The sequence below is a fragment of the Cannabis sativa genome, chromosome X (genome assembly GCF_029168945.1).
Source record: "Cannabis sativa cultivar Pink pepper isolate KNU-18-1 chromosome X, ASM2916894v1, whole genome shotgun sequence".
NCBI classification, from domain to species: Eukaryota; Viridiplantae; Streptophyta; class Magnoliopsida; order Rosales; family Cannabaceae; genus Cannabis; species Cannabis sativa.
The window spans coordinates 8,315,684-8,327,846 of NC_083610.1; the positions used below are offsets into that span (position 1 = coordinate 8,315,684).

The 12,163-nt window shown below is 33.9% G+C and overlaps 2 protein-coding genes across 2 annotated transcripts in view; both read left to right on the forward strand.

Moving 5' to 3' along the window:
- Positions 1 to 1,013, forward strand: part of LOC133031834 (CCG-binding protein 1-like) — a 1,433-nt gene extending 420 nt beyond the window's left edge. The window contains exons 2-3 of the mRNA XM_061105550.1: positions 91 to 164; positions 447 to 1,013. Of these exons, the coding sequence (XP_060961533.1) occupies positions 91 to 164; positions 447 to 755 (383 nt within the window). The 3' untranslated portion in view covers positions 756 to 1,013. The remainder of the gene's footprint in view (positions 1 to 90; positions 165 to 446) is intronic.
- Positions 1,014 to 1,546: 533 nt separating this feature from the next.
- Positions 1,547 to 4,804, forward strand: LOC115703216 (pollen-specific leucine-rich repeat extensin-like protein 1). Its single transcript, XM_030630731.2, has one exon. It carries the CDS (start codon positions 2,076 to 2,078, stop codon positions 4,665 to 4,667), a length of 2,592 nt encoding a protein of 863 aa, XP_030486591.2. The 5' UTR covers positions 1,547 to 2,075; the 3' UTR covers positions 4,668 to 4,804.
- Positions 4,805 to 12,163: the final 7,359 nt, after the last annotated feature.

The window sequence follows — 12,163 nt, forward strand, 5'->3', positions numbered from 1 at the left end:
CTATAATTTTAGGTTAACGTTTTCCAAATTTGATTTGTGGTAATATATCGATTTCGTTATCATTCAATTTTGTTGATTGATTTTGGTTAGATTATTGTTCCACCCTTGAAGGAGACGAATCTTATGGCTGCTGGAGAGCATATTTTGAGCTCAAAGATCTAGAGGTGAACTCCTCTGTCTATAATGTTTTTTTCAGACGTTACAAAAGTATATATGTGAAAAACAAATAGGTATTTTTGTTTTGGTATTGTGATCAGACTTGTTTTGGTATTGAAAATCTTATCTCTGTCCTTGTGGAATGAACTACTGGGGTTTGGATTATGTTTAATCGAATAGTTATTTCATATATATAAATATATATATATATATATATATTATTTTTCCGGACTTTGCTCTAAACCAACTTTCGAATCTGACTAGTATTTTGTATTATTCATTTTATTCAGAAAGAAACACCGAAAGCAGACGTGGAGAAGCTAATCCTTCAAGCAGGAGGGGTGAAGTCCTTGATTGGATTCTTACATGGTATTGCAGAAATCCACAAGGGGAAGAAGGAATCAAGTTTGAGTCAGCCATTTGGTTCAGAAAATGATGAGAGACCTTTTCCCATACCAGATGGAATGCCGAAGTCACAGGCGGAGCTTGAAGAAGAAGAGAGTGGGAAAATGCCTGACTCATCCTTTACTAGACTGCTGAGAAGCAAAGGCAAGTTCCCTGCATGGTATTCCCCAACTCCTGACCATGAAACTGATTGATCCAGAAATTCGTTTTACAACATGTAATGGCTGGTTTCAGTTTTTGATATAGTTCGCATTTTGATACAGAAATATGTATATATATAGTTTATATAAATATGTATATATAGTTTATATATGTGTGTAATGTTCATAGCTGTTGGATTTTTGGGTTATTGTATTTTGGCCAAATGTATCTTCAGCTAATGCTTTTGGTTCTTTGGAATGACTTTGGCTGTATAATTATTTCGAGGGTGCAATGAACTAATTTTTATTTCATGAGCGACCAGAAAAAAAAAAGTAACTTTTATCTGATTAAAGTGTTAAAAACGTCATTAGTACCTGAGAGTGTGAAAGATCAAGTGAGAAGAAAGAGTTCTGAGAAAAAAAAAATCAGAAGCAAAAGTTAGTGCAATTCCAATGTTTTTTTTCTCTCTATCTTTTGAAATATGTCACTCAAATTTTACTTTTTTTATTTTGTATTAAATTTTTCATTAATATCTTTATTTCTTTTATATTTAAAATATATAATATTATATGTTATATGATATATTTTAGGTACATTAGCATTTTTTCTTCATTTTAGAGAAATAATAAATTTAAAACATTAGTTGGGAGTGCTCATTCTCAATGCCCATCAATGGAGATTTGTTAATTTAATTTTAGTTTTAATGAACTTGCTTCCATCATGTCAAGTGAAGAATCTTACATAATAGACTAAGTTATAGTTTCTAAGTTAAGGAGAGAGAAATTGCTTAGATCATCTGTAATTTGAATAAAGAAGATGGGATAGAAAAAATATGGAGATTTTTTTTTTCTCATTTTTTAAAGAACTAATATATTCTTTTTTGCTTTGAGAATTATTGTAATATATAGCTGATTAGATAAATAACACTTGTTAATTGTTATAATCACGTGAGTTGTCTAATAAGAGAAATTCCATATATGATCAAATTTCTTTTGATGACGAACACTATAGTTTTCAATAGCATATTAGTTGGATTTAACAGAATTTAATAGGCCAAATTAATATAAGAAATAACCAATCCTAATTACAGATAGCAGAATAAGGACTCGGTCAATTATCAATTTTTATGTTTTTCCCATCTTTAAATACGGAACATGCAAAAATGAACCTAGTTTTATTTACCCAAAAATCAACAATTAGATTCAAAACTCGTGGGTGTATAACAATCCCATTTTTTCTGATGCTAAAATAGGAAAAAACATCAAACATGTTTCTAAACTTTCTCAATACCCATCAATCCAAAATGTCTATGTTCCAACCATTATATCAACTATAAGCAAAGAGGCTCTTCTCAATTATGGTCTCAGCCAGCCATGGCAAATAATCATCATTACCCTTTCTCAAACCTTACTACCATATTGTTCTTATTCATCATCTCTTTCCTTTCTCTAACAACTTTGTCCTTGTCATTAACCGATGCTGAAGCCTCCTTCATAGCTCAACGCCAACTCTTAACTTTCCCAGAAAATGGCGACCTTCCCAACGACTTTGAGTACGAGTTTGATCTCGTCATTACATTCGCCAATGAAAGATTGAGAAAAGCCTACGTTGGGCTTCAAGCTCTAAAGGATGCCATTTATTCTGACCCCTATAACTTCACAGGCAATTGGGTTGGAGCCAATGTTTGCGCCTACACAGGAGTATTTTGCGCACCTGCCTTAGACGATCCAAAACTCAGTGTTGTTGCCGGTGTTGATCTTAACCACGCTGACATTGCTGGCCACCTTCCGGTTGAGCTTGGCCTATTGACTGATGTTGCTCTTTTCCACATCAACTCCAATCGATTTTGCGGCATTATACCAAAGAGCTTTAAAAGGCTTACACTAATGCATGAATTTGACATCAGCAACAACAGGTTTGTTGGAGGATTCCCTGATGTCGTCCTAGAATGGCCTGATGTCAAATATCTTGATATCCGATACAATGATTTCGAAGGCCAGTTGCCTCCGGAACTCTTCGTAAAGAAATTTGACGCAATTTTCTTAAACAATAATCGATTCAAGTATATAATCCCCGAAACATTGGGGAACTCCACTGTTTCGGTTGTAACTTTTGCCAATAACATGTTTAATGGATGTATTCCTCGATCGATTGGCGATATGCCGAACGTGAACGAAATTATATTCTTGAACAACGAGCTCAACGGCTGTTTCCCGCCAGAGATTGGGTTGCTTCGTAACTTGACGGTGTTTGATGGTAGTGATAATGGCTTCGTTGGGAGCTTGCCCCAAAGCTTTTCCGGACTAGAAAGCTTGGAAGAATTAGACATTGCGAACAATAAGCTCACCGGGTTTGTACCAGATTACGTTTGTAAGCTGCCCAAATTGCTTAACTTCACTTTCTCTAATAACTTTTTTAATGGTGAGGCTCCTTCTTGTGTACCGTCGTCTGGTAAAACAACCGTTGTTTTGGAGGATGAATATAATTGTTTGCCTGGACGGCCTAACCAGAAGTCAACTAGAACTTGCTTCCCTGTTGTAACAAAACCAGTCGACTGCAGCAAGAATTGCGGTGGTGGTGACCCATCGCACAAGCCACCGTTGCCCAAGCCTTCTTCGCCATCTACACCAAAGTCACCATCCTCGTCACCACCAAAATCTACTCCAACAGAATCACCCTCGCGTACACAAGTGCCAGGACCTGAAACACCCAAGTCAGAACCACCACCAACAAATATCCCATCCTCGCCTAAGAGTCCAAGTCAGCCAAAGACTCCTGAGTCACCTCCCACTACACCAATGGCTCCCACTACACCATCAAACCCAACTCCTTCTTCACCTCCAACAGCTCCTACTACACCATCAAAACCAACACCCTCATCTCCAATAAACGCTCCTATTCCTACTCCTACTCCGACCATACCATCAAAACCGACTCTGCCTTCTCCTCCAAAGGCCCCGTCTACACCATTAAAACCAACTCCCTCATCTCCTCCTGAGGATAACTCTCCCAAGTCACCACCATCCCAAGATTATGATACTGCACCACCACCAGACCCCACTGATAGAAGTCCAATCAGATTACATCCTCGCCCACCGCCACAAGTAGAATCACCAGCACCAGAGCCATCACAGCCTCCTAAGCCACCTACTGAATCTTCACCACCATCACCTAAGCCACCCACTGAATTGTCTCCGCCATCACCTAAGACGTCTGATAGCTCTCCTCCGCCGTCTCCTACACCTACTTTGCCACCAAATTCTCCATCACCTCAACCTAAAAGGTCATCTCCTCCATCATCACCTAAGACTGATAGGCCTACTTCTCCTCCAGACTCTCCATCATTTGAACCTAAAGAGTCGCCTCCACCATCTCCAAAATTAAAGCAACCACCACCTTCTCAGTCCCCATCGCCACCATCTCCATCAAATCCACCTCAATTAATATATTCACCACCTCCACGAGTTCCGTCTTCCCCCCCACTGGTGGTTCACTCACCACCCCCACCTATTTACTCTCCTCCACCACCTATTCACTCTCCCCCACCACCACCAGTTCACTCTCCACCACCACCAATTTACTCACCACCACCACCTATTTACTCACCTCCACCACCAGTTCAGTCTCCACCTCCACCGCCGACTCAATCTCCTCCACCTCCAGTGCACTCCCCACCACCACCGGCACACTCTCCTCCACCACCTGCTCACTCGCCACCACCACCTATTTACTCACCTCCACCTCCGGTTAACTCGCCTCCACCCCCACCTGTTCACTCTCCACCACCTCCAGTACACTCCCCACCTCCACCTACTCACTCACCTCCACCGCCACCGCCACCAACTTACTCTTCTCCACCTCCTCCCATGGCTGTTTCACCACCAGTATTTGATGACATCATTCTACCGCCAACTTTCGGATCCCAGTACTCGTCACCGCCTCCACCAGTGTTCCAAGGCTACTAAAGGGTTAGAATGGTGTTTACAACTGATTTTTACAATTCTATAGCTTTCTCAATGCTAGCTCAGTATACACAACTCATTTTGTAACAAAAAGCCTTTTATCAATTACTAAAATTCAATTTTATTTATTTTTTAATTTTTTCTAATGGTTTAACTATGGAGTTGTAGTAGATATGTGTTCAATAAATACATACATATAGAGATAAAGTGTAATAAATATAGAGTTATGCATATTTAACTTTACGAGTAACTTTGATCTCTTTGCTTAATACTTCAAAAAAAAAAAAAGAATGAAGAAAAAGAAGAAGCAAAGAACATCAAGCGGAATATATGTTACTGTGTGTAACAGCAATACTCTATCATAAAAATTTGTCTCACCCAATGAATGAAAAAATAACTTTTTTATAGTATATAATAGAAAATAGAATTATAAAAAAGAAACATACTATCTTTGTATCTTAAATAAGTTTAGGTGTTGTTTTTAAAAAAGTTTAAGTCAATATAAATATAAATTATGAAATTTATTTTATTTTATTATTCATATGACAACCTAAGTATAGATTTTGTTAAAGTTATTTTTTCAAAATGATTTTTTAGCTATGATTTTGTTGACACAGAAAACTGGTCAACTCGCTTATATATATAGACGAGATGAAAGTTAGAAATAATTAAATAAAATAGAGAGCACACATAAGAATTCATAGTAGTTTACTCTCTGTGTCGCAAGAGTAATGAAGCTACGTCTACTTCGAGTTTCATTTCTCACGAGAATTATAAGAAAATTTGGCTAAGTCTGAAAGTTTTAATCTCTAGAGAGAGAAACTATGACCTTATGTGTACTTTTTTGAATGTGAAAAATGAGAAAGAGGTCTCCTTTTATAACAAAATAAACCAATTTTAAAATAGATGTAGTTAGGTAATTATTATTTTAAGAATAAAATAATAAATAAATAATAATTATTCAAATTATATATCAAAATATCTCAAATTAAGCATTATTCGAATTTCTACAAAAATATCTAAGTTATTTAAATATTTAAAATACAATTTATAAATTTCTAATAAGTAAAATGATTATAAAATAGCATAAATATTATTTTTCTAACTTATAATTTATAAAAAATTAAATATTTAACAAAATAAAAAAATTTGAATTTGAAAATATTATGGTTAGAATATCTATAAAAATATTTAGGTTAATTTCAAATTTATTAATTATTTAATTTATCATATAAGATAATTTTAATATAATATTTCAAATTAAAAAAGATAAATACATCTTTTAATTTAAAATATGCCTAATATTAAAATATCTAATCTTATAATTAAATAATACATAAATATTGAAGAAATTAACAAATTTTTAAATCTGACCATAATTTAAAAAATAAAATAATCAATTTTTAAATTTAAACCTCAAAATATCATAAAATTAATAATAATCTATTAAAAATTAAATATTATTAGTTTAAAATTGATATTTAAGTTTAAATATATTAATAATAATATTTTATTTTGAAATTATGGTTTGAAAATTGGGAAAATTCGAAATTTGGGAAAAAATCCCACAAAAATCGGGTTGGAGGAGTGGCTGCCCAGGAGGGCTGCACGTGCAGCCCAGGAAGGTGTTGGGTTTTATGCCCTAAATAAAATTCATTTCAATATAATCAGATCTACTTATTAATATGGATCAGAAATAACATTTAATGTTGCATGGTTCACATGATTTATTTCATGATTATATGTACATAATGTATGAATTCTATTTAAGTCCAGAACATATCAATTTGTTAATGATTATAGTGTTGTCAACACAGTGGAATATAATCTTAATTATATGTTCGAAAGTTTATTCCCTGATTTGCAAGAACACTGGATTTAGACCGACATGGTATAATCAGCGATAGGTATTCTTACACCTTGGATAAGTGTTATGTCCTTTCCAGGACATTGGCAAAGTTTACCAGCATCGAATGTATGGAGTATACATCAGAAGGGACCGATATTGAACTTTGATTAGATATATTAGAATTTACCGTAATATCTATTCAATTCAATATCACCTGTTGATCCTAGATCAAATGATCTTAATCCTGATATGATTAGGTTCAATCTCAAGAGTGTTATTCGTGTTCTTTGATTTGTTAGTTAAGCCTACTTTTGGGTCAGGGTGATACGTACATTTTGGGAACACGGTAGTGCAATTGAGTGGGAGCGCTAACATAAATATGGAATTTATAGCTTCTATCTGGCGAATAGAAAGTAAAGAATGATTTCCTTCGAGCTTAACCAAACGAAAATAAATGGTGGAGATCTCATTTCACATAGCTGAAATATCATTTATACAGGGTTAAGTGTTTTAAGGATAAAATACATTGTAGGGTGTTACGGTAATTTAATCCCTTTACAGTGTAAATCATCTATATAGAGGATCATTGATCACATTAGGGTTATAACAATGGATAACTAATGACGTGTCTATATCGTGGAACATATAGAGAGTTCTATATACTGAGAGTGCAATTCTAAGTTCTATGCGTGGATTCAACGAAGAATTAATAAGTCAGTGAATTTAAGATATAAATTCTTGATCTGCTTATTGGAAGCTCGGATATATAGACCCATGGTCCCCATACTAGTTGAGACCATACTGCTTGTAAGACTCAGTTAATTGATTTTGATTAATCAATTATAATTCTAAAGTTAGATTATGTCTAGTTTATGAATTTTCACTAAGCAAGGGCGAAATTGTAAAGAAAAGAGATTCTAGGTTTATTTATTAATTAAGAGACTTTATATGTCTAATTAATAATATATTAAATGACAATATTATTTAATAATTAATTTTTAGTTATTAAATAACTAGAATTGGCATTTAAATGGTTGAATTTGAAAATTGACGTTTTTCAGAAAATGAGATGCAGAAATGATAAAAGAGCAAAATTGCATAAGTGAAGCCCATTATCCAAGGCCCATGGCCGGCCACACTTATAGGGTTTTATCATTTATTTTTTTCATTATTTTAATGCCAAATAATTCTAACCTAAACCTAGGTGGTTACCTATAAATAGATAGTGATGGCTCTCATTCACACTTAACTTTGTCAGATGAAATTGAGCCTCCTATTCTCTATAGCCGAAATCACCTTCTCTCTTCTTTTCTTCTCTAAATTTCGAATTCCTTGAGTGAATGAGTAAGTGCCCACACACATCAAGTGGTATCTCAATCATAGTGTGTAAGACTGTGGAAAATCAACCAACAAGAAGGAGATTCAACATCAAAGGAAGGAGAGAAAGAGATCCAGGTTCAGATATTGATAATGCTCTGCTACAGAAAGGAATCAAGAGCTAGATATCTGAACGGAAGGAGTCATTATATTCCGCTGCACCCAATGTAAAGTTTCCTAAACTTTATATGTGTTTATTTCATTGTTTTAGAATTCATATTAGGATGTTAATGAAACATACTTGTTAGTAAATCTAGATCCTGGTAAAATATATCCAATAGAAGGCTGCACGCAGCCCTGGATGCGCGCGGAAGGGAGGTCTCCAACCGAGAAAACTCGGCGTGTGCAGCATGTCCCTGGGCGAGCTGCAGGGTGCACACGGGTGTGAGACATGGTATCGTGTTCGAAGGCATGCGCTTCAGACAGGGTCATGCGCGCGCGGATTCCCTCCTTGTCCGAGTCCCTGGTGCACTCGATGCACCATTGAATCCCAAAATTTCAAAATTTCATAACTTTGTCAATTTTTATCGGAATCGAGTTCCGTAAAAAACAAAGTTGCTTCATTTTTCACAAGGGATCCAAATAAAATATTTTCAGAACGAAAATAAAATTATTTTCATGGAAAAATTTTGTAATTCACATTCAATCATCAAATAATCACACAAAACCAACATGAACACATCCAAATCAACATGCAAACAACATTCATCGTTTTAAATCCATATTTCATGAAAGTAAATCAGTACCATGGCTCTGAGGCCAGTTGTTGGGAATATTTTACCAGGATCTAGATTTACTAACAAGTATGTTGAATTAACATCCTAAATATGAATTCTCTAAAACAATGAAATAAACACACAAGGGTTTAAGAAAATCTTACATTGGATGCAGCGGAATATAATGACTCCTTCCGTTCAAGATCTCTAGCCCTTGATTCCTTTCTGTCGCAGAGCATTATCAAGATTTGAACTTGGATCTCTTTCACTCCTTCAGGTTTGGTTACCACCGTCTTACTCACTATGATTGAGTATTTGACTTGCTATGTGTGGGCATGGCACTCATCACTCAAGGTTCGAATGGTGAAGAAAAATGAAGGAGGTGAAATCTCTATAGAAGGAACTCTCTCATCTAGGTTTGGTTGCATAGTCAAGTTGACATTAATTTGACAAAGTGTCAAGTGGATGAGATGAGAGCATCATGTTCCTTTTATAGTGTTTCAACTAGGGCTTAGGGTTGAATTATATAGATTAAAAAAGAATAAAATATTGGGCAAAAATACCTCTTGGCCGTACACAATAAGTGGACCAATCTCTAGTTATAATTTTGCCACTTTATTTCAACCACTTATTCTTCATTTCAATAATACCATATTTTCTAATTCAAACCTATAAATGCCAAAACTATTTATTTATTATTAAAATTAATTACTAAATAAAACTGTCATTTATGTAATTTATTAATTAGACCATACAAAGTCTCTTAATTAATAAATTGACCCCAAAACCTCTTTTATTCACAATTAAGCCCTTGCTTAGTGTAAATTCATAAATAAGACATAGTCTAATTTTAGAATTATAATTGATTAATTAAAATCAATTAACTGAGTCTGCAAGTAGTATTATCTCAACTAGTGAGGGGACCATGGGCCTATATAACCGAGCTTCCAATAAGCAGATCTAGAATTTACCAAGTAAATTCTCAACTTATTAATTCCGTCTTGCTCCACTATAGATTTGGAATTGAATACACTCTCAGTTATATAGAACGCTCTATATGTACCACGATATAGATACGTTATGATTATCCATTGTTATAATCCTAATAGTCAAGGATCCTCTATAGATGATCTACACTAAATAAGGATAAATTTACCGTTCTACCCTTCAATGTATTTTATCCTTAAAACACTTAGCTACCTATACATGATACTTCAGTAAAGTAATATAATTATTGAAATGAGGCCTCAATCATTTATCTCTATTCAGCCAAGCTCGAAGGAGATCATTGTATCACTTCTAAATACCTATAGAAGCTATAGATTCCATATCTATGATTACCGCTCCCACTCAATTGTACTATCATGTTCCCAAAATGTACGTATCACCCAGACCAAAAACTAGGCTTAACTAACAAATCAAAGAACACAAATAACACTCTTGAGATCGAACCTAACCGTGTCAGGATTAAGATCCATAGACCTAAGATCAACCATTGATATTGACTTAGAAAGATATAACGGTAAGTTTAGGATATCTTATCTAAGATCAATATCGGTCCCTTCCAATGTATACTCCATACATCAGATACTAGTAAACTTTGCCAATGCCCTGGAAAGAACATAACACTTATCCAATGTGTAAGTATACCTATCGCTGATTATCATGCCAGTCTAAATCCAGTGAAATGACAAATCAGGGAATTAAACTTTTGAACATATAATCATGATTATATTCCACTGTCCTCACGACACTATAATCATGAACAAATACATACGTTCTGGACTTAATAGAATTTATACATTAAACAATCATGAAATAAATCATGTGAACCATGTAACATAAAATGCAGTTTCTGATCTTTATTAATTAGTAAATTTGATTATTTTGAAATGGATTTTATTTAGGGCACAAAACCCAATAAAAAGTCCTATTAAAATAATAATAAAATATTAAAAAATGTGAAAAAATATATGTAAGCTATATTTGACCGTTGATGGTGATCTAACGGTAAAATTGACTTCGGAGGTCGGTCGTCAATTTTAAGAGCTTGAATCACGTTCGCGGACTTTTTTCAAGTAAGTTGTAGTTGAAATTCGTAACTCATTTGAGGATAAAATTTGAACCAAATATCTTTAGAATTACAATTTGCTTGTGAGACATGACATGATAGAGAATTTAAATACCTTTGAAATGTAATTTAAATCACGTTAATCGCCGATGGAGGCCTCGCCTTGCTAATGGACCTGACAAGAGGTGTTGAATACCCCTCCACATCAATCATCATGGCATAGCCTGGTGGAGGAGCATGAGGAGACGGAGGTAAATAAATAAAATAACACGAAAACAACTCAAAAATAAATGAAGCATAAATAACAAGTAACACAAAAATTAAAAAAAAAAACAGCACACATCTACAACCCTTTTTACAGTGACATTGTCAAAAATATTATCTGATTCAACATTCTTAACTGAGATTTACCCTTTCTCTACATATAAACAAAATAACAATAAACAACACAAAAATAATTGTTAAACAACAAAATACTACATTCAAACAAAACAAACACACAAAGACAAGATAAAAAAAAAAAAAGACATATTACATATGAAAGTAATACATCCCATAAAAATATAGGAGTAAGTAAAATAAATTACAAGAAAACCCCTAAAACAACTCAAAAACAACTAAAAAAATAGCTTATCAAGCTTGGACATATGTAAAAATTCATCGTCCAACTCGAAATCTGAGTCTGAATTTCAACCACGGGACGAGGACGTTTGGACATCCTCCTCTTCGAAGTTTCACCAAGAAATTTGTGTTTGTTTGGAACTGGTGAGGTAAGGCTTGTAGGTGTTTCTTAAAATTCCTCTTACCCATTAAGGATTGACACAAGTTTTTCTGAAGCATTTTTGTGGGATATTTTACAACTGGAGAAGAAGACTTTGATCGAGTAATAGCCATAGCCCATAGAAAATGAACAAGCAAAGTATTTATATGAGAAACCAACAAATAAATGGGAAAAATGTAGAGAGAAAATTATAATTCAAAAAAAAAACCTGCATAAATTTAATTTAAGTAACCACCAAAAATTGCCCCCAAGACAATAGCTGGATGTGTGTTAAGATGATGAATAGTTAAATGGGATAGTGAGTATAAAAAAAAAAACACAAGAAGAAGATGATGAATAGTTAAATGGGATAGTGGGTATAAACCACCAAAACGCGGTGTGAAAGAGAGAGCAATTGTATTGAAATGATGATCACATTGAATTAAAAGAAAAAAAAAGACTGTCACAAATGTGACAATACACAGTCACATTAAATTTTTTAACACTTAAAATAAAAATAAATAAATAAACACATGCAAAACTCTAGGCTGACACGTGTAAAAAAAATAAAAAAAAATTTATCAGCAAAACATTATTTGAATACACAAAATAGGAAGGTAGTATAAAAATAGACACTAAAAAAGAAATTACTGCCGTATCACAATAAAATTAAAATAAATGAGAAAAATACAATATGGAATATAAATTTCCCTATATTTATTTACA

Bases quoted from the DNA above. Each gene is read 5' to 3' on its own strand.
- LOC115703216 (XM_030630731.2), top strand. From the start codon at position 2,076: ATGGCAAATAATCATCATTACCCTTTCTCAAACCTTACTACCATATTG.